At 39.2% G+C, this 24,569-nt stretch overlaps 1 protein-coding gene across 1 annotated transcript in view; it reads left to right on the forward strand.

Moving 5' to 3' along the window:
• The window catches only part of LOC124265331, a 118,863-nt gene extending 95,242 nt beyond the window's left edge, over positions 1-23,621 (forward strand). The window contains exons 5-11 of the mRNA XM_046700117.1: positions 606-659; positions 1,209-1,283; positions 10,670-11,390; positions 21,140-21,258; positions 21,536-21,769; positions 22,077-22,116; positions 22,861-23,621. Of these exons, the coding sequence (XP_046556073.1) occupies positions 606-659; positions 1,209-1,283; positions 10,670-11,390; positions 21,140-21,258; positions 21,536-21,769; positions 22,077-22,116; positions 22,861-23,431 (1,814 nt within the window). The 3' untranslated portion in view covers positions 23,432-23,621. The remainder of the gene's footprint in view (positions 1-605; positions 660-1,208; positions 1,284-10,669; positions 11,391-21,139; positions 21,259-21,535; positions 21,770-22,076; positions 22,117-22,860) is intronic.
• Positions 23,622-24,569: the final 948 nt, after the last annotated feature.

Here is a 24,569-nt window from a genome sequence, read left to right on the forward strand (position 1 = left end):
TATTTTCTGAAAATACAGATAGGCTGCTGTGTACCTACTTGGGTACCAACTGTCTAAATAGACAGCTGGGACATCCCTATATGTTGCTGTACATTTGTAGAGAATATACGGGCAAAATAGTAGGAGAAATAGTAGCAGAAACATATCGGGAGAGGTATGCTACTTTTTGGTTCCATTGTGTTTGCATTTGTATTGTTTTATATTTGTTTTGTACTTGTCTCTATTTTGGTTGCCAAAACACTGGTGCCCTAGAGTTTTTAAGGCTCCTATAACCCAGTACATTATGATGGTCAATGTTGTTTTCCATATCTTTCAACCGTCAGTCGGGCATTATTTTATGTAAGTGGATGCCGTCCCTCCATCACGTATATTATAGTAGTATAGTAGTATACGTGATGCAGGTACGGTATCCACTTACGTAAAATAATGCCCCACTGATGGTTGAAAGATATGGAAAACAACATTAAGTGGATGCCGTACCTCCATCACATATACTACTATATGGCATAACGTAAATATAACGTAAAACAATCCAATTACTCTTTTACTTTGTTATTTATGACATTTTATGTAGGTGTCTACATGATAGGTTTGCTTTCTTTCAGATTCTGAAAACAATGGCAAAGCCTGTAAGACAATTGCATGTGACTCCCTTGGAGGTACACCCAGTAGAATTCATGAATATATTTTGGAAGAATCCGTTACCAATAATATTTTCAGGTTGGCAATCCAGGTTTCGAGTCAGGTCCATGCATAGGACTTGGGCCTACAGGACAACATAGGATTTATGTTGCCTAAAAATGTTTCATATTATTCAACTGCGGCTAGTCAATGGGCGAATAGGGATTTATGGGTAATTGTAAGGGAAATTCATGTATTTCGTGTTTTGTGCTACACATAACTATTATGTTGTTGTTTGCTCAGTTATATTTTCATGATGTTATTGAAAGTCTTGGAATCATGGTCATGATAATATGAGGGAGACCTTGATTAGTTCACGTTTTTTTTCCAGGTGTAAGTGAAATCAGTAGGGCAGGTAGCCGCATAAATTAAGAATGAGGAGGTTGTAGTCAACACTGGTGTAAAACAGGAATTGACTAAAAAAATATTGCTCTTAACATGCATTTGGTTTGATTGGACATGTATGTTTGCCATTTTAATGAAGACAAGAAACTGCGTTCCACCACGTTTTTGTGTTTCTATTTCAGATACTGGAAAGCCAAAGGAAGGGTATCTATCTACAATATTCAGTTGCAGCTTGTTCCAGAAGGACATTTATGCAGGTATTCATATTCATAGTTGAAAGGTTCTGATTTCACCTAATAGGTTTCAATATTGAAGCCCTCCCGAACATGAACTCTTTAAACACTTTCTGTGGCTTGTGTGCCAGGTTGTGTGTCTGCCTGTCATGAATGCCTAGACTACGGTGGCTGAGCGGTCTAAGTCTCTGACTTTGTGTGCTGGCGATTAGGTGCCTGACTCTGAGGGTGTGGGTTCGAATCCAGGATGGGACTCAACCCAAAAAGTACTAGAATCTGTGCTTTGCTAAGAAAGTGTAATCTCAAATATAACATATGTTACATGTTTTAATTTTGTTGCATGTTTTAAATAACTGTGCTTGATCTTAACCTCTGTGTCATGAAAAAATAGGTTTTTGTGAGTAGCACGTAGCATGTTTTGTTTTATACATTTTACAGAGGGACAAATATGCCCGTAGAATGCTCTTTAATGCTTCAATCCACTCCCAAAGCTTTCGTTAGGAACAGGCACCCATGAAAGGCCACCTCCTCGTGGTGGGTGCTGGGTCACGCTAAGCGCCCTTCAACCCCCCGTTGTGGACCCGGGGGGGATATTTTGGTCCACCAACCCGTTTGCCGTGGGTTGCGCCCCTGTGTCGGTGGAGGAAGGGATTCTGGTGGTTGAGGGCACTGGTTCCAGGAACAGTGTTCCTTTGCCCAACACACCACTTCGGCCCTAACTTCACCTAGACGGGTGGTAGAATGGGCCCGGTTCTACCAATCGGCCGGTCATGTCGAGCCCTGTGCATTAAATTGTATCTCCACAAATATTATATTATGTACTACGTTTTTGACTTTAGGTCTTGACTCATTTCGTTTATAAAATATCAGTTGATTTTGAAATATGTACAATTTATATTGCCTAGAGTCTTATGCCCAGAAGGCGATGGCTCATGGGCCAATCTGGTAGATTGATTACTTGTTTAATCTTTCTGCTTGAGTATATCATCCGGTATCCTTGGTGCTGCAAGTCGGAGATCCACTTGTATATAGCATTGTCCTTGTGATACTCCGTGGTGGGTGGGGAGCTCGGATGATGAATCTTAGAAACACTAACCATGGCTTATGAAACCCCTACCAAAAAGACAAAACGTCCTCTTGAAAATAATTCTGATGATGATGACCTTAGACCGTCCAAATCAATTGACTTTTGGCCACGCTTTCTTGTGATCGAAACTCTCGACAAAACACCATTAAAGTTGAACCCTTTCGCGGTTTCCAAGGGTATTCAAGGTATTGCCGGCGAAGTTAAGACCATTAAACGGTTACGTTCAGGTGCGTTACTGGTTGAGTGCGGGAAACGGCATCAATCAGCCAATCTGTTGACCACTGAATCGTTTGTCGGCATTCCAGTCGTTGTATCTGCTCACAGGACATTAAACACAAGCAAAGGTATCATCAGAGATCGTGATCGGTTGTTTTCGGACATGTCAGAACTTGACATCGTTTCTGAAATGAAAGATCAAGGTGTACTCTACGTAAAACGCTTTTCAATCCGTAAAAACAATGAAACTGTTCAGACAAATACTTATCTGTTTTCCTTTTCGTCACCCACTGCTCCCAAATCACTGAAAGCAGGTTATTGCAATATCAATGTTGACACCTACATTCCTAATCCGCTGAGATGCTTTAAATGCCAGAAGTATGGACATGGTGTAAATACTTGTACATTGTCTGTTGTGTGTGCTCACTGTGGTGAGAAGACACACACAACTGAAGATTGTACAAGTACCTTTAAAAAATGCACTAACTGTTCAGGAGAACATTCATCTTTCTCAAAAGTGTGTCCGATTTGGAAAGAGCATATGCAGATCAACAAGATCAAATTCACCCAGAACATCAGTTTTTCTGATGCCAAAAAACTTGTAAAGAGCTCTGAACTTACAGAAAGTTATGCTTCAATAACCAAAACACCAACTGAATCAAGCCCTAAAGTATCTACATCATCGACAAGCTGTCAAACAAACTTGACTTGGGTCAAAAGTGACAGTCCACAGTGTTTATATCCTGCTATATCATCTCAAACCACGGAATCACTTCCTAGTACATCTGAAAGGCAGGCAGAGTCATCTTCAGATCACAAGTCACTCACTCAGTCACGATCACAATCTCAATCGTCATCTGATACTCAGCAAACTGCTAAAAGCACACATAAACAGAAGCTTGATGCTTTCAAAAAACAAAGTGGCAGAGCCCCAAAAGGGTCGGAAAATAGAATTCAGTTATATAACAAATACGGATCACTTGAGGACATGGACGTGTCTGAAAACGTCCATTCTAGGGCACATAGCTTGTCGCCCAAGAACAGTGCGGGGTAGATCCCCAATTAATCCGCCTAAAAGATAGGTTTATCTACCAATATCGTGCAGTGGAACTGTAGAGGACTCCGGACAAATTTTAATGAAATACAGCTAATTGTCCAAGATTTAACACCATCAGCGTTCTGTCTGCAAGAGACATATCTGAAACAAACAGATCATTTTAACTTACGCCAGTTTGAAGCCTATCATTATTTTTCCCCTCCAGGTGATAGAGCTACTGGAGGTTCTACTATCCTTATACGACAGAATGTTATTCACAGCACTGTTACTCTTAATACTACTCTCCAAGCTGTTGCAGTGCGACTTACTCTGGGTGTAGCATTTACATTGTGCTCTCTGTATATTCCGCCTTCATCGAACCTTCAGCTGACTGATCTTCAATCACTCTATGATCAACTCCCAAAGCCATGTGTTATTATGGGTGACCTAAATGGTCACAACCCACTCTGGGGCAGTACAAACACTAATAGTAAAGGCAAAATAATTGAAGATTTCATTTCCAATAATGACCTGTGCATATTTAATGATGATTCAAGCACCTATCTGCATCCTGCAACTGGCACTTATTCTTCTCTAGATTTGTCTCTTGCAGATTCTACCCTCCTGAATGAATTTGATTGGTCTGTTCATAATGACCTTTGTGGAAGTGACCACTTCCCAACTATCCTTTCAGAAATAACTCCATCTGATTCTCCATCGTATACAAGATGGAACTTTTCGAAGGCGAACTGGTCTTTATATCAAACTTTATGTAAATCTAAATTGCGACCTGAATGTTTCAGTGATATAACTGATCCCATTCAGATTTTTGCTGACGTTTTAAATGAAATAGCTGACGAGTGTATACCGAAATCCTCTACAACTCCACATGTACGGAAACCATGGTTTAATACAGACTGTAGACAAGCCAGAAAGGCGAGGAAAGGCAGAACATTATTTCCGCCACCATCCAACTGTCCATAATTTAAATAAATTCAAAATACTCAATGCAAAGGCACGTCGTACCTTCAAACAAAACAAACGACAATCTTGGAGGAAATATGTCTCCAATATTAACTCACGCACGCCAATGTCTAAGGTGTGGAACATGGTTCAGAGAATAAAAGGCAAAGGTTCCAAATCTGTTGATCATCATCTTAAAGATGGTGACGATTTCATAACTGACAAATGCAACATTGCAAATAAAATTGGCGAAACTCTTGCCAAAAATTCATCATCGGCAAATTATGTCCCTGAGTTTCAGAGATATCAGAAACAACAGGAAAAGAACAAACTTAATTTCGACTCAAATAACGGTGAAGATTATAATGAAGTGTTTCCATTACATGAGCTACATACTGCTCTTGAGCAAGCTCATGACACTGCAGCGGGTGATGATAATATACATTACCATCTATTGAAACACTTACCGGAACCATGTCTGATGACACTTTTAGAACTATTTGACAAAATATGGACGTCTGGAGAATTTCCTCCTTCATGGCGTAATGCCATTGTAGTCCCAATACCAAAACCTGGTAAGGATCATACAGATCCGTCTATTTACAGACCGATCTCTCTAACTAGCTGTGTTTGTAAAACCATGGAACGTATGGTGAATAATAGATTAACTTGGTATCTTGAAACCAATAACCTTATTACCAATATTCAATGTGGTTTCAGGAAAAATCGTAGTACCATTGATCATTTGGTACGCTTGGAATCCTTTGTTAAGAATGCTATAGTAAGTAAACAACATGCTGTATCAATTTTCTTTGATCTTCAGAAAGCTTATGATACGACCTGGAAGCATGGCATTTTGAAGGATTTACATGACTTTGGTTTGAGAGGCCGTTTGCCTCTTTTTATATCACGGTTTTTGAAAGACAGACAATTTCAAGTCCGAGTGGGTTCAACCCTGTCTGATCATTACAATCAGGATCAGGGTGTCCCTCAAGGCAGTATTTTGTCTGTCACTTTATTTAGTATCAAAATTAACAGTTTATCCAAGGTTTTAAAGGATTCAATTGATGGATCACTTTTTGTGGATGATTTTAACATTTCTTGTCGTGGTAAAAATATGCATACCATTGAACGGCAATTGCAGATGTGTTTAAATAAAATAAATAAATGGTGTCTTGAAAACGGTTTTAAATTTTCTAAATCCAAAACTAATTGTCTACACTTTTGTAGAAAATATAAACCGCATAAAGATCCAGAACTATCTTTAAATGGCACTCCCATCAAAGTTGTTAAGGAGGCCAAATTCTTGGGTCTCATTTTCGACTCCCATTTAACTTTTTTGCCACATATTAAATCACTTAAAGCCAAATGCCTGAAGGCACTCGATTTGTTAAAAGTTGTTTCCAACTCAAAGTGGGGAGGGGATCAAGCTACCCTCCTCCACCTATATCGATCACTGGTCCGCTCGAAACTTGATTATGGCTCCATCGTATATGGTGGAGCCTGCAAAAGCAACCTAAAACTACTTGATTCTGTTCACCACCAAGGCCTAAGACTTTGTCTTGGGTCCTTTAGAACCTCTCCTATTGATAGTCTCTATGTTGAAGCAGATGAGCCTTCTCTTATACAACGTCGGATAAAATTATCCTTACAATACGTTACTAAACTATATTCTAGCGATTCTAATCCTGCATTCAATTGTGTCTTTAATCCCCTCTATGAGGATTTATACAACAAAAAACCTTCTCTTGTTCCGCCTCTTGGGCACAGAATTAAGCCTTTCATTTCTGCTGCCGGCATTGAGCTGGAAAATATAGCTCCTTCCCGTCCTCTTTCTTCTCCTCCTTGGCAATTGGTGAGGCCACAAGTTGACTTAACATTAACAACATTTAAAAAATCAGAAACTAATGATTTACAGTATAAACAAGAATTTAGTCAATTAAGAAATAAATATAATACCTATAAATCCTTATATACAGATGGATCCAAGGATGGTGGCGCGGTTGCTTGTGCCACTGTCATTGGGTCCAAAACAATATCTTCTCGACTACCCAATGACAGTTCAATTTTCACAGCAGAAGCAAACGCAATACTAACAGCTCTTAAATATATTAATAAACACCGTAAATATAAACAATATATCATCTTTTCAGATTCTCTTTCGTGTCTTCAGGCTATTAAAAATCTTTCTTGCAAACATCCACTTTTATTAGAAATTATTGAATTGTACAATGAACTTGCTACTGGCCAATGCGACATCGTCTTTTGTTGGTTACCCAGCCACGTTGGCATTTCTGGGAACACAATGGCTGATATTGCTGCTAAGGCAGCACTCAACAAATCTGTGACACCACTTCTGATCCCATACTCTGATTACAAAGCTGCTATACGATCTTGTATCCGTGATCTGATGCAAAAGAAGTGGGACACCCAAGTAGGTATCAATAAATTACATGAAATAAAACCCTATATCGGTTACACTCACTTGGGTTGTCAGTCCAGATTTGAAGAGGTCATTATGCGACGATGTCGTATTGGCCACACACGATATACGCATGGGTACCTATTGAAAGGTGAGGATCCTCCGTTTTGTATCCCTTGTGATGAACGAATCACGGTCAAGCATGTCTTGCTTGACTGTGTTGAGTACTCCATCACAAGGGATAAGTATTTTAATGTCAAAACATTGAAGGATCTTTTTTATAATGTTAATTATCATTTAATAGTTGAATTTTTAAAAGAATTAGATTTGTTAACAGATTTGTAAATAGATAAATATTTTATTATTGGTAATTAAATTAGTAACTGAGATTGTTAGTGGCTGTACCCTCAAAGGGGGTTGAAGTAGTGTAAAATTATTGTCCTCCTGAGAGGGTACGTAAGTCCCAAAACATTTCAAGTCAGTTTAAGTGTACCAGGTTTTTAATCGTAGTATATTTGTGTTTTTAATGTATGGCTAGATTTCTCTTCTGTCGCCAATGGCTGAAGGGATGGTGTAAATCCAGCTAGGGTCCATGCAGGTAGCAAAAGTAATGTAAGTCCCCATGGTTCCTAGTATGGTGATCTACCTTCAGGTGTTGGCGATCAATAGCCCGTTTTTATATTGTATTGTCATTTAAAAGTACCATATTTTAGTTTACTTACTAGTTTTACATACATATCTGTGATATTCTAGTTGTTTTACTGTCCTTCGTTGGCAGGTTTTTATAACATGCATGTATTTCATTTCATTATCGAATGTTCTCGTCACGATATGGCTGAAATATTGCCGATGTGACGTTAAATAATAACTCACTCACTCACTCGTTAGGAACTTGTGAAATGTTTCCCGGAGGCTGACACAAGCCTCCAGTTCACACAACATCCTCTTGTTCACACAAGCTGGCGACGATGCCTCCAACTATATTTAATCAGACATGTCAGTTCTTCAGACGTATAAGCAGCTGTTGGTACGGCGATATTTGCAACATTTTCCTGCCTTAGAACAGGAAGATATAATAATTTCCCCCCCCCCCAAACCAAACTATATATGTCATAATAGTCGAATTGTTACATAGTTTAGACCATAATCGGGTCAGCTGTAGGCGATTTAGTATTTACAAGACTTCAGTGCAATAGACAGATCCAGTCCCGGCCGATAAGCCCCGCCCACTTCGTTTTTGACGTTAGGGGGGACAACCACTGACTAATCACAATGGCGTCACCGCCGGCGAAACGTGCATGATTGCGAACGTTGTTGATGTTCAGTCGGCTTGTGGTACTTTGGTATCCATCGTTTGTGAATATTTAAAAAGGGAAGTTATACGTGTTAGTAGGAAGCATACTTTCTCTCGAATCAATTAATCTATCTGGCAATTCCCCTTCTTCAAAGATATTAGCAGAGGAAGGGTATCTGAATTTTCTTGCTTTGTTTTTTTCTAAAACAAATCCCATCATAATTGTATGAAAACCGAGAACACAACCACATGTTCATGTTGCAGATCGTTTCGGTATCTATAAATAGATGGTCAACACTGCGCGAGGCACCTTTACTTGTAGTTATCCGTTGGAGTTGTTCAAATGTAGCTAAATCAATAATCTGAAAACATGTGTTTCTATCTTTTAATGAATTAAAAGAATGGTAACTACAAAGCAGAAAATATTTCCCGTCTACTACTTCATGCAACCTATTTGTCTGTACATAATTAACGTAAACAAATCAATCACAGCATAACCTATTTGATCTTATTTGGAAATCAGGAAAATGTGATTGGGCTTGTAAACAGTATGTTTCCACGGATGTATCTGGACATACACTGAAACAAATATTCAACAGCTGATCTGCAGCTCTTCTCAGTAAAGTTTCCCTCTTCAAAATCTTTACACCATCCTAAAATGACACTGAATATAAGGAAATCCATATTTTAATCAACTTTCCATTTTATTTTCCTATATGTACTTTATTGTGGAATCCTAATTTACATACAAACTTCCACAGTACTGGACTTCATGAACTGCCAGCGTTTATGTACAGGTATGTCACAACACCAGAACACAAAGAAGATCCAAGATACGGTCTGCACCTGTACACTGACCCGTCTTCCAGAAATAGGAAACCTGTGATGCAAAATCTTTGAACAGAGGATCCACAGTTATTCGAACAATTAACTAGCATTGAAATAGAATGTTACACATAATACAAATGCATTCAATTTCTTTTTTCATCAGAAATGTTGAACTGCTAACTACTAGTGTAAATAAGGTGCAAAGAATATATCCTATGTTCAAAGCTTTTTGTCAATACAATTACATTAATGATAATCTTTGTTTTATTAGATCTGAGACCATATCCCTAGAGGACATAACACTAATTTTGATCTATTTCCTTTTCTGAGATACTTACTAATGTCATAAAAATTATAGTAAAGTTGATTCAGAATTGGGTAAAAGTCATAACAAAAGTTTAGGAAAAACACAAATGAAAATGTCCTGAAGCCTTCACTTCCTACAAACCAGTGTCAATTTAATATCAAGCTCATTTTCCAAATAACCCCCAACAAACCTTGAACAATTTTTCCAAAACCAACATCTTAATAAACACTGACTTTGGCTCAGTCTTCAAATATTAGTAACCTCCTAAAAAACTGATCTGGGTTAAATATGTGTTTCAATATTTATGCCGTTACATGAAAAGTCAGCTGAGATTTTTGTAAGTTATTCTGTTCCAGGACTCGATTTTGTCTGACCAAGGTGCGACCGAAACGTTGCCTTTGCTTTTTCAAATTCTCTGGATGTTGAAATAACTTCAGTGAGTTATGATAATAGCAATCACTTGCAGAATTATCTTATCAGTAAATATATTTAAAAATATCATTTAAAATGTGTGACAAACTTAAGAATATCTAAGAGCGAAGGGGACAATATCCGCCACATTGTCTTTTCGTGTAACAAGTTTTGCTATTTCGGTCGACCCTAACCGAAATCAGATTGCTGTCAGATTTGTTTACATTGTGTCACGGCTTTCTTGCCTGTCTCATTCCAGCTTTATGGCGTACCAACTCAATGCCAAGTAGGGACTAAAAACGTTAAGCAAAAACAACTTTGTAGTTACAAGAACTGTCCGTGTTTATAACACTTGCAAAGTCTTAAATTGCTATTTGTTGTCATCAATTGGTTATGATTTTGCACATGTGCAAAAGTGTAGAAATTCATGCAAATTCTTATCTGTAGGCAGAAGTAGGTTTCGTGAACCATGGTGCAGACATTTAAGTGATCGTTAGGCCTTTCGCGCTCCTTGATCCTCCTCAATGTTTTGGCCTTGACCGTAATGGTTTCGTTAAAGGTACACATCAAACAGCAGCAATATGTAATAGTTGAGTTGAGTTGAGTTGGGCTTTACGTCACATCGCTTCGGAGGCATCATTTGACCCCGGAAATAAGTCTGACAAATCCACACAGCACGCCCAGCCTGCTGATTGGCCAAAATTGACGCATGCGCCAGTTTTGATTGACAGACTGGATTGGTCTATTGGAAGGCTGCTGCTTCTGCAAGTAATTACAAATCTTACCTTAGTCATAATAATTGTGTAAGCTATAACCGCAATATACTAACACAAATTGGTGTTGCAGGTAAAGTGGTTACCTACCCTAAATGTATGCACAAGATGTTGTCAAGTATGTACCCAGAGATTCTGTCGGTACTTGAAGAAACATATAGATGGGGAGCTTTTATCTACGTTGGAGGGTCTTTTCATTGTCTGTTTCCAAGACATCCTAATCGATTTCACAAGATCAAGACCGAGTTGATATGTGACATGTGCATTTTTGCAAACCATAAACCAGCTGTCCTACTCACTGTTGCAAAGAACAGAAAACGGGGGTATGATTTAACCAGTTACAACTTGCAGATGAAAAGAAACCTGGAAGAATGGATAAGCAAAACATTGGTTGAATTCAAAGCCTTGTCTGTAGTTGTGACACCTGACGACTTTAGAAGCCGAGAACATTTCAAGCGAAAACTTTTCAATGTTGAGACACAATCGCCGACAAAAGTTCTTCCCTCAACTTTAGTAACATTAATACTGACTATGGAAACCTTTCTTCGGAAGCTGGCAACCTGCAAGTTTGTTCAACGATTTTCTGGAGTTTCCGAAGAAACTGTATATTTTGATCAAGACGTATTTGAAGAATTTATTGAACTGATGGAAGAGAAAAATACCAAAACTGTGTATCCCAAATGTTCAGACTATACAATGCTCCTGGCCTGTGAACTAGGCTACAGGTTAGCTCTGATTGGCCACACATCTATCTATTCAAGATCAGAAGAAAAGAGAGAATTTGAAGAACTAAGGTAAGATTTTTATTGATGTATCGTCGTCTATATCACACAACACTTCTCTAAAAATAGTTAATGCATTTCTCTCAAAAGTACTAACTTTGAGCCCTCAGGGAAGCTATCACCTAATTTGTTAAAAAAAAGATTACATATTTAGATTACAGTATTAAACTTTAAAGTTCAAATGAATTAATTCAACACTACATTGAATCGACTCTCGCGGCCTGTACAGGCCGAACGTTATTTCAAGCGAACTCTATCGAGTTATGTCCCTTGGAGTGCTCTTTACGAATATCCTATGCATAACTTGTGATTGAAAACAGTTCGGCAAACACCAATAGCAGAGTTTTCGATGTATGGAGCAATTGTTTACATTTAGTATATTGCAAGTGTTGTCTGTTTGGAAGCTCTTCACCTCAAAGTTTCTATTATCGATTTCAGGCAAGTCGTACGGGATACTAAGTCTTTATTACGTCAATGGGAAGCTACGTATATAATAAAGCTCAAAATATTGTCGGAAATGTGTGACATTGTGCCTTTAAACACATATACTTTCTCTAAATTTCATTATTGTCGACATGTCTGTTGTACAAATATTTATAAATATAATTGGATTACGAGCAAAAAAGATAGTTGCCGCATGCCCACCTTTTCTTGAAAGCCCCAAAATCATGTCCCCATCTTTGGTTGATTGCGGGTATCATGTAACCCATTGTGCATGTATTACTTCTAAAAATATCAGTCACTTCAATGTTGAATTGACATCTGGATCCAAAACAACAGTTGTTCCAAAGCCATTCGAGATCATTCAAAGTCATCACCTTCATTCATATGGACTCAAGCAACATGTCATTTACCCAAAAGATACATCTGGGAATATTTTGGATTGGGTTATGCCCCTTGATGTCAGTGAAATTGCCAAAACAGTGACTGTTGAGGACAGACAATTGTCTCACCTTGTGTTTGTGACTGTAAACGTGTTCAAGCTGAAACAGGTAGAACAGTTGGTTACTGCTCAGACCTTAAAAGTTCTACTTCATTGTGTGCAATGCAATGAGGATGAGAATCCCTAGCTCTATTACACTCTCGGACAAACATGCACAGGGTCCGGACAAGTACTCCTTGTAGCAGTCATGAAGATCATGAAGCCATGTGGAATCACCGGGAAGCTGAAAAGTTGGCGGAAGCATCACCTTGAGGTTCACAGAGAATAAACTTCCTTTCTGTCCCACAGACCTAGCTTATTGGTTTAATCAGTTTTTCTTGGGACAGATCAACAAGATTAGGCAAGACCTAACACAGTTCCCCACAGGTGCACATGCTGAATCGGAGTGACATACAGTTCAGTGGCGAACCCCAGATTGACCTCGGTTCTTTCCAGGAGAGTGAGGTACTTGACATTATTCGTTCATCCAAGTCGACTACTTTAGATTCTGCACCAACACAGCGGATATATCAAGTCGGTATTCTCCTCCCAAATATCACAAGCTTAGTGAATAAAACCCTGGAATCTCGAAGATTCCCACAATCTTCTGAACTGCAGTGGCTAAGCCTCTCTTGAAGAAGGACAACCTGGATTTACATAACACTGAGAACTTTCAACTTGTATCAATACTATTCTTTTTCATCTAAAGTGGAAAAGCTGTGAATATCCGTCTAAAGGTTCATCTTTCACACAACTATCTTCTCAGGGCGAGTTCTGGTTAAGCGCTTGTCAAACTCCCAGACTATAGTAGTGATCTGAAGTCATGGATGACTGCAAACAAACAAAAACTTAATGATGATAAAACAAAGGCTGTCGTAGTTGGGAATAAGCTTAGAGGGAAGATATTGAATCTACTGCTGTTACAGCAGACTCTGAAATTACACCACCACACCACCACACCACCACACCACCACACTCAGTGAAGGATCTTGGATCCCTGTCTGTCCATGAAAGTCCAGGTAAAAAACTTGTGCAGAACCTGTTTCTCTCGTCTTAGAGTGATTGGCAGAATCCGTTCTCTTATCACTACAGAACTTGCTCCTGCACTCATTCTCATCAGACTAAATAATATTGGCCTCCCTGACACTCTACTAGACAGACTACAAAAAGTTCAAAATACAGCCACACTTCTAAACGCAGCAACATTTCCCCACTTCTAAAGCAGCTCTGCTGGTTACCTGTGAGAGTCAGGATTCAATTTAAGATACTGTGCCTCACATACATGCCCCTTCATGAACAGACTCCACCTTACATTGAGGATCTGGGCCCCATTTCACAAAACGATCGTAGCGCCAAGATGATCGTAACTCCCATACCTTAACATACACTTACGACTCGTAGCGCTATCATCCCTTTGAGAAACAAGGCCCTGATCAGTCCCTACAGTCCAGCCCACGAACTTTGCTCACAGTAACAAAACCATGTCTTATTACAAACTTAAAATCTTTGCCTTCAGAACATTCTCCTACACTGCCCTGTATTGTGGAATTCTCTCCCCCTTGACCTGAAACACTTTAAATAAAATCTCAAAACTTACCTCTTCGCTCAATACTATCAAAAGCTTTTCTTAATTTCTTATGCATTATGCATCTATTCTGTTGTAGCTTATATTAATTCTGTATACATTAGGCACCCATGAAAGGCCACCTCCTCGTGGTGGTTGCTGGGTCACGCTAAGCGCCTTTCAACCCCCCGTTGTGGACCCGGGGGGCATATTTTGGTCCACCAACCCGTTTGCCGTGGGTTGCGCCCCTGTGTCGGTGGAGGAAGGGATTCTGGTGGTTGAGGGCACTGGTTCCAGGAACAGTGTTCCTTTGCCCAACACACCACTTCGGCCCTGACTTCACCTAGACGGGTGGTTGGATGGGCCCGGTTCAACCAATCGGCTGGTCATGCCAAGCCCTGTGTATGTATATTGTGATGCACAAATTTCGGAAACTGTTCAAAATTTATCAGATGTCTTGGCTGCATGATTATATATTTAAATTCAAAATGAGTCACTTCAATTTTGTAATTTGCCTAGAGTCTTATGCGCAGAAGGCGGTGGCTCATGGGCCAATCCGGTGGAAAAATTATTATTTTAGTTTTTCTGCTTGAGTATATCATCCGAGTATCCTTGGTGCTGCAAGTTGGAGACCCACTTGCTTTTAGCATTGTCCTTTGTGATACTCCGTGGTGGGTGGGGAGCTCGGATGATGAACCCTTAAACACTAACCATGGCTACCGAAACCCCTATTACCAAAAAGAAACGTCCTCTTGACACAGATCCTGAGGTTAATGACCAACGACCGTCCACTTCTATTGAATACTGGCCACGTTTTCTAGTGCTTGAGACTGTTGACAAGACTCCTTTAAAACTGAACCCTTTTGCTGTTTCAAAAGGCATACAAGGAATTGCAGGTGATGTAAAACAGGTCAAACGTTTACGGACAGGTTCTCTACTTGTTGAATGCAGTAAGAGACATCAGGCAAACAACCTTCTGTCAACTAAATCTTTTGTCGGCATTCCCGTATCAGTCTCGGCTCACCGAACGCTTAACACCAGCAAGGGTATTGTGAGAGACCGAGACCGACTGTTTGCTGATATGCTAGAAATTGACATTGCATCAGAGATGAAGGAACAAGGTGTGCTCTACGTGAAACGTTTCACTGTCCGAAAAAAAACAATGAGATCCAACAAACGAACACCTATTTGTTTTCATTCTCCACTCCAACTGCTCCTACTTCCATAAAGGCTGGTTACTGTCAAATCAAAGTGGATACGTACATTCCGAATCCACTGAGATGTTTCAAGTGCCAGAAATACGGCCATGGTGTAAATTCTTGCACATTGTCTGTTGTGTGTGCTCACTGTGGTGAGAAGACACACACGACAGAAGATTGTGCAAGTAATTATAAGAAATGCACAAATTGTTCTGGAGACCATTCCTCTTTCTCTAAAGACTGCCCAAGTTGGAAGCTACAGATGGAGATCAATAAGATCAAATTCACTCAAAATATTATTTTTGCCGAAGCCAAACAGCTTGTCCAAAGATCTGAATTAAAAGAAACGTATGCCTCCAAAACCAGGACTCCATCTGAGGCAACACTTAAAGTAACTACATCATCTTCAAGCTGCCAAACAAATTTGACTTGGGTGAACACCACTTCTCCACAGATTTTCTCCACTGCAGTATCAATTCAAACAGTAGAATCACTTCCTGACAGGTCCGACAGTCAACCAGAGCCAGATCATGATCATGGTACATCATCTCAGTCTACCACAAGGTCTCCATCGCAAGCTCATGTACATCACATTAATAAAGGGAAGAATAAACCTAAGCCTGATTATTCGAAAAAACAAAGTGGCAGAACCCCAAAAGGGTCTGAAAATAAAATTAACCTTTACAACAAATATGGATCACTTGAGGACATGGACGTGTCCGAAAATGTCCATTCTAGGGCACAAAGCTTGTCGCCCTCCAAAACAGTGCGGGGTAGATCCCCAATAAATCCCCCGAAAAGATAGTTGATTCGAACAACATCGTACAGTGGAATTGCAGAGGACTACGGCATAATTATAATGAATTACTGTTATTAGTCCAGGATTGTATGCCGTCAGCATTCTGTTTGCAGGAGACTTATTTAAAGCAGACAGATCCTTTGACCTACGTTATTTCAATGCTTATCATTCTTTCTCACCTCCGGGTGACAGGGCCACTGGAGGTTCTTCAATCCTAGTCAAACAGAATGTTATCCATAGCCCTATTACACTTACTTCTAATCTTCAAGCAGTTGCAGTGCGACTCACTTTACACGTTGCAATCACATTATGTTCTTTGTATATCTCACCATCTTCAGTCATTCAGAAGACTGATCTTCAAAATTTATATGACCAACTCCCAAAACCTTGTATCATTATGGGAGATTTAAATGGCCACAACCCGCTCTGGGGTGGTACAACAACTAATGCTAAAGGTAAACTATTAGAAGACTTTTGTTCAGACAATGATTTATGCATATATAATGACGGTTCTAGCACATATTTACATCCTGGCACAGGAACTTATTCAGCTCTTGATTTATCGATTACTACCTCAGACTTATTGAGTGAATTCGAGTGGTCAGTCCACGACGACCTGTGTGGAAGTGACCATTTCCCAACAATTCTCAAACCAGTGAATCCATCTGATGTTCCTCCATCATCAAGATGGAACTTTAAGAAGGCTAACTGGCCTTTATATGAAACTTTCTGTGCTGACATACTCAAACCTGAACTTTTTCATGATCTTCCTGATGCCATCAAATGTTTTTCAGATGAGCTCAGACACATAGCTGACAAGTGTATCCCCAAATCCTCTGCAGTTCCTCATGTACGTAAACCATGGTTTAACGCTGAATGCAAACAAGCTCGCAAGGCACGGAAGAAAGCTGAACATTATTTCCGTCGCCATCCTATGGTCCACAATTTAAACAAATTTAGAATTTTAAACGCCAAAGCACGGCGTACTTATAAACAAAATAAACGCCAATCTTGGCGAAACTATGTCTCAAACATCAATTCGCGCACGCCAATATCAAAGGTTTGGAACATGATTCAGAAAATAAAAGGTAAGGGCTCTAAATCTAGCATTAAGCATCTAAAAAATGGAGATGAATTATTAACTGATAAATCTGACATAGCAAATAAACTTGGAGAAACTTTGGCCAAACATTCTTCTTCATCAAACTATGTACCTGAATTCCAGAAATATCAAAGACAGCAGGAAAAGAAATCTATTAATTTCAATTCAGACAATGGGGAAGACTACAATGAAACCTTTTCGATACATGAGCTTCATACTGCTCTTGACCAAGTTTCACGATACTGCTTCAGGAGCCGATGGTATACATTATCAACTCCTGAAACACTTACCTGAATCATGTTTAGAGACGCTCTTATCTATTTTGATGTCATTTGGACATCTGGACAATTTCCTTCGTCGTGGCGCGATGCTATAATTGTGCCCATCCCTAAACCTGGACGTGATCATACTGATCCTTCCAATTATAGGCCAATTTCATTAACTAGCTGTGTTTGCAAGACCATGGAACGCATGATAAATAATCGACTTGTTTGGTACTTGGAAACCAATAACCTTATAACTAATATACAATGTGGTTTCCGTAAAAACCGTAGTACCATCGATCATTTGGTGCGCTTAGAATCTTTTGTGAAAAATGCCATAATTAATAAACAACATGCAGTGTCGATCTTTTCGATTTAGAAAAGCATACGACACAACATGGAAACATGGGATTTTAAAAGATTTACATGACTTTGGATTACGAGGCCGTTTGCCTCACTTTATATCCAACTTTTAAATAACAGGCAATTCCAAGTCCGAGTGGGTTCAACCCTGTCTGACCATTATAATCAGGATCAGGAGTCCCGCAAGGCAGTATTTTGTCTGTAACACTGTTTAGCATCAAGATTAACAGTTTATCAAAGGTTTTAAACGATTCAATTGATGGATCACTTTTGTGGATGATTTTAATATTTCTTGTCGCGGTAAGAATATGCATACTATTGAACGGCAAATGCAGCTGTGTTTAAATAAAATACATAAATGGTGTCTTGAAAACGGTTTTAAATTTTCTAAATCCAAAACTAATTGTATACATTTTTGTAGAAAATATAAACCGCATAAAGACCCGGAACTGTTTCTCAATGGCACTCCCATCAAAGTTGTAAAGGAGGCCAAGTTCTTGGGTTTAATTTTGACTCGCATCTAACTTTTCTTCCCCATATCAAGTCACTAAAAACTAAATGCTTGAAGGCACTTGACTTGTTGAAAGTCGTTTCCAATTCTAAGTGGGAGGGATCAAGCTACCCTCCTACAATTATATCGATCATTGATCCGTTCTAAACTTGATTATGGCTCCATCGTTTATGGTGGAGCCTGCACCAGTAATCTAAAACTTTTAGATTCTGTCCACCACCAAGGTCTAAGACTATGTCTTGGTTCCTTTAGAACATCACCTGTTGACAGCCTTTACGTCGAGGCTGATGAGCCATCTCTTACACAACGCCGTATCAAATTAACTTTACAGTATATTACAAAACTTTATTCCAATGAGTCAAACCCTGCATATAACTGTGTCTTTAATCCACTATATGAAGATCTGTATAACAAGAAGCCTTCTCTTGTTCCGCCTCTTGGTATAAGAGTGAAACCTTTTCTTTCTGCTGCTGGCATTGAGCTAGAACATATAGCTCCTTCCCGTTTTCTTTCTTCTCCGCCTTGGCAATTGGTTCGACCACAAGTTGACCTAACATTAACTACATTTAAAAAATCAGAAACAAATGAATTACAGTATAAACAAGAATTTAGTCAATTAAGAAATAAATATACTACATACAAATCCTTATTTACAGATGGGTCCAAGGATGGTGGCGCAGTGGCATGTGCCACTGTCGTTGGATCCAGAACAATATCTTCTAGAATACCAGATAACAGCTCTATATTTACAGCAGAAGCAAACGCCATCTTAACAGCTCTTAAATATATTAATAAACACCGTAAATATAAACAATATATCATATTTTCCGATTCTCTTTCGTGTCTTCAGGCTATTAAAAATCTTTCTTGCAAACATCCACTTTTGTTAGAAATTATTGAGTTGTACAATGAACTTGCTACTGGCCAATGCGACATCGTCTTTTGTTGGTTACCCAGCCACGTTGGCATTTCTGGGAACACGATGGCTGATATTGCTGCTAAGGCAGCACTCAACAAATCTGTGACACCACTTCTTATCCCATACTCTGATTATAAAGCCAACATTAGAACATACATCCGCGATCTAATGCAAAAGAAGTGGGACACCCAAGTAGGTATTAATAAATTACATGCAATAAAACCCTACATTGGTTACACCTACTTGGGTTGTCAGTCCAGATTTGAGGAGGTCATTATATGACGATGTCGCATTGGCCATACCAGATATATACTCATGAATATTTATTGAAAGGCGAAGATCCTCCGTTTTGTATCCCTTGTGATGAAAGGATCACGGTCAAGCATGTCTTGCTTGACTGCATTGAATATTCCATCACAAGGGATATCTATTTCACATCCAAAACACTGAAGGATCTTTTTAATAATGTCAGTTCTCATTTAATTCTTGCATTTTTAAAAAAAAAATAGATTTGTTGACTGATTTGTAAATAGTTAAATATTTTATTATTGGTAGTTTATATTAGTAACTGAGATTGTTAGTGGCTGTACCCTCAAAGGGGGTTGACGTAGCGTAAAATTATTGTCCTCCTGAGGGGGTACGTAAGTCCCAAAACTTTCAATGTCAATTTAAGTGTACCAGGTTTTTAATCGTAGAATAAGTGTGTTTTTAATTTATGGCTAGATTTCTCTTCTGTCGCCAATGGCTGAAGGGATGGTGTAAATCCAACTAGGGTCCATGCAGGTAGCAAAAGTAATGTAAGTCCCCATGGTTCCTAGTATGGTGATCTAACTTCAGTTGTTGGCGATCTATAGCCGATTTTTACATTGTATTGACTTCTTTAATTGGAATATTTTAGCTTTGTTTGCTAGTTTTATATTGATATCTGTGATTGTCTAGTATTTTTACTGTCCTTCGTCGGCAGGTTTTTATAATATACATATATTTCATTCTAATATCGCATGTTCTCGTCACGATATGGCTGAAATATTGCCGATGTGACGTTAAATATTAACTCACTCACTCACTCTGTATACATTATGTATGTACTTTAATGTAGCGACAAGATCATGCGCATTATAAATATGCACTATTATTTAATATGTTCTACAGATTAAAAATAGTATGCAGCAAAAAAAAGTATCCAGGAAAAAGGGTTCCGGGTGATCCTGATTATCATCAGCTCAGGACCTTGCCCCCTCTACACGCAGCCAAGATAGTTATTACGACATCTCCCAGGAAGCGCTGCCTAGCCGAACCCACCAAGAACTTCCTTCTGTAGCCTCTCAAACATGAACAACATGCTGTAATAGAGCTCCTTACCCAGGAGGGATGCAAAGTATATCTTAAGTGATGGCCAAGGATGCTCCTGATTATTTCATAGTTTGCTGTTTGTCTCTACAGTTTAAAAGGGGTAGGGAGTCCATAGACGATGACCCAAGGTCAGATAGGCCTTCAGATGCCACCCAACTGGAAACCATAGCCGCTATAGAAAGAAGAATTTTGTCTGACCAAAAAATGAAAGTATCTCAACTTTCTAAGGAATAACAAAGATCAGTTGGAACTGTCAAAACCATTATTCACGACCATCTTGATATGTCCATTTGCCAGAAATACTGAGAGAATTGAACAGATGGTGTTCTACCTTTGTATGACAACGTTCCGGTTTACAAGTCAAGAATTGCACAGGCCGCCATACGTGAATGTGGACAGTTAAACCACCCACTCTACAGCCCAGATCTAGCCCCCAGTGGACTATTTCCTGTTCCGGCAAATGAAACTGCCCTACATGGATGACGAGGACATAAAGGTTACCACAGAAGCGTGGTTAGAGGGCCAATTTGCGGATTTCTACAAAAGTGTTATCAAAAGCTTGAAGGACGAATTGAATAAGTGTATTGAGGTGAATGAACACTATATTGAAAAATAAAAGTGCAAAAACCTTTATGCGACTTGGTGTTATATTGATGGTGCATATTATATTGAACGCCCCTCGTAGTTCACTGAGAACCCAAATGTAAGCTAAATAAAAGAACCAATTCTTGGGAAGCATTTGTCTAACTTTCCGCTGTGTTTACAGGAAAGCACAAAACCTGTACATATCGATCAATTACGACAGGAGTCATGCTGATGACAACTTGGAAGAAGGCGATGTGCTCTTGTCGTCGTGGAAAGGGGGTAGGATTCTATTTCGAGCAGGTAAGCTTCTCGTTCATTTTCTAAAAATCAGATAATGTCTAACAAAGAAAGAATAGTAAAATCTGAAAAAAAGAAAGAAACACAACAGTAGAATAATCGGCGCTCATATTCATACAAAATGAATACCAAACATGAATCTTATGACTAAGTAATACTGAAATGCTGGAATGTATAAGAGTAAACCTAGTCACATTACTATTGGGTGTCAAATTTTAACTTATTCTCACATTTGAGAACATATATGTGCTTTAACTTACTGGTATGACGGTGATAACAGAGATTGCAGCTGCTCGAAGAACCTTGGCGTCAGCTGTTGTTAACCGCAGTGCAAAGGTGCAGGATGAAGAAAAACGCAACAGATTGATGGAGCTGGTTTGCTTGAACATGAAAAGGGCGGAGGAACAATTAGAGAACACACTGCGCCGTGCTGACTCTAAATCCCAGATAGCAGAAATGGAATCATTCAGTATATATTCACGAGATGAAGAGACGCAGATGTATACCGTGGGGAGTAAGTATATGTTCACTACTTTTGATTTGAGAGGATGTTCAATTGAATCTATACCTCATTTAAATCCAATAAAGATTGTGACATATTTAGCCAGATACTTACTGCTTGTTATGAGCATTTTATTAGTGAAGATACTTGACGAGTTTTGCTGTGGCAACTGTGAACATTCTAATTTGCCGCAATAAGGATTCATGTATGTTAGAACATAAGTTTTGTTATTAATAAAATTTGCTTTCTGTGAGAACTTACTGTCAGCGGCTCATCATTCTTTACACATTTAACATTTTGACTGAACCCATTGTTGCAGCTGATGCAGTGTCTAGGTCACTGACACCGGAGATTCTTGGGTGGGTATTCAAGTTACTCTACTTCTATTACCATGGAACTAGCTCAACTTGATATTCATACGCTAAACCTGTATGCACACATCTATAATCTGGCAGAAAACTTTTCGTAACGGTGTTTGGTTATTTTACTCAAAAACTCAAAGTACAATTGTTTTCTAATTGGGTAAGATGCGTTATAATTGTTCTACTACTGTGAATTTTGAATTTGATGAATTATGATTTAATAATCAAAAAGTGGTCTATATAAGGTATCATTATGTCAAGACACAATAACATCATACCTGTCAAGGGCATTAGGCGACGTATCGGAACTGCCATCTGGCCATCCAAATGTGCATGGTGTCACTACCAGTGAATGGCCAGGTGGCTGTTCTGATTAGTACTTGTAGTTTTTGAGTAAAGTGACCAATACCCGCAACGAAACATTTTCTGCCAGACTATAGTTGTTTTATTGTACGATGACCTTTGTTACTTCACCAGATTGTATTTGAATGGAATACACTGACGTCGGTAACATCATACCCAAAACGGAGAACATGATTGTGAGTGGCATGAACAGGACATTAAGTGCTACTAAAGTAAAATAAGTTGACATGCATGATTTATTTGTTCCAGTACGTATACTTATAAAAAACAACATATGCAAAATGTAATTTGTTCACACGTTATTTTGTGTGATGTATACCACAATATTCCAGTCATATGGCTTACAAATAAATATTGAGTATCATATTTGCCTTCCAGCTTCAAAGATGGCACAGTGCAAGAGGATCTTCATTCACAAAATACCGATTCTCAGACATCAGAATCGTGTAATCACGGGCAAATGGCGAAAATAGAAGAAGCAAAGAATAAAGAATATCCTCTTGGGCATTTCGATCACATGGCACCTTCACAGAGCACACAGAGGGACAAGGCAATGTGCATATCTTCTGCTCGACTTGATAAACAAATGTTTAGTCACTTAGAGGGAACAATGCATAATTTAAACACAAGCGATTGGAGAGCAAGAAAAAGGGACAAAGATCAAACTCACCTGCAGAAATGGCTGGATATGTCAAGATTAAGAACAACCTCCAAGAAAATAACAGAAGGTCAACCAACACGCAGGAGAGATCCAACCTATCCAAACAGGATCAGTCGTTCAGATTCAGAAGGCACACAACAAAGAAATCAATCATTCTCAAAGCGAAACAAAAACCCTGCGGACTATCAGTATACGACACTCGAAGGTGAACAACTGCTAAATATAGAACAACGTTTCCCTTGGCATCACGGCAGACAGCCTTCCCTCAGCAAAGCAGACAGCATATAGAAATTTCAGAAATTGCCAACCAGAATGATCCAACACCTTCTCATTACAGAACCAATGCTGAGACACGCCATGATAAAGGCAGAATTAAGAATTAAATTGATAACCAGTGAAATGAGTTCTGGACAAGATATGGTGTATGTGAGGGTGAATCGTTTAACATTTACGAACTGGATGTCCATTTCCTCGAGTTTTTAAGAGTTGGTCATATCTACTTGGGTTGTCAGCCAAGACAGTGACTGTCCTGTCAACTTCCGTAACACCAAGATAACAAAGGTGAGGAGTAGGGTCGAGGAGTATGTCCGTATGTGTGGATTGTGTTGCAAATCTCCCTTCTGTGTGACATTTTCATACACGGAACCTTGATGGAGGACAGAAATAAGCCAATTGGTTTCTATTTTTCCTACCCAGGTGTCACCAAGCCGCAACATGTTAACATGCACATTTCAACTTTATCGATATCATAGCCAAACCAAGGCTGCAACATCAAGGTAACCTGAGGGCACATGTGCACAGAAAAAACTTACTGATGCAAGATGGAACTCGCCACAAAAATATTCAAAAGACGTAACCAGACCACCAAGAGTATGTTTGCTATTACATAAAGAGAATATTCTTAGTTCGTGTATTAAGTTCTATATATCCAGAGAATCGTTGTGCGTACCATTGACCCTTGAAAATCTAGGTTGGATTTGGCCTTCAGCAACCCATGCTGTGCTGTAAGAGTTGACTAACAAGATCAGGTGGTCAGGCTCGCTGACTTGGTGGACACATGTCATTGTATTCCATTTGTGTATGTCGATGCTTATGATGTTGATCAGTGGATTGTCTGGTCCAGACTCGCTTATTTACAGACCGCCGCCATATAGCTAGAATATAGCCGAGTTATGTTATAATCTAGTGTGTCAGAGGTGGGACACTCAGGCACACATCTGTGACATTCACAATTTAACATCAAGAGTCGGTCATATCTACTTGGGTTGTCAGCCAAGACAGTGACTGTCCTGTCCTCTTAACCCCCTACTCGTCATCGTCCCATGCTCTTAACGCCTCCCTACTCGTTACTGTCAAGTGCTCTTAATGCCTCCCTACTCGTCACTGGCCTGTGCTCTTAACGCCCCCTACTCGTCACTGTCCAGTC

Source organism: Haliotis rubra, unplaced genomic scaffold, assembly GCF_003918875.1.
Source record: "Haliotis rubra isolate DU_JTF1 unplaced genomic scaffold, ASM391887v1 Scf971, whole genome shotgun sequence".
NCBI lineage: Eukaryota > Metazoa > Mollusca > Gastropoda > Lepetellida > Haliotidae > Haliotis > Haliotis rubra.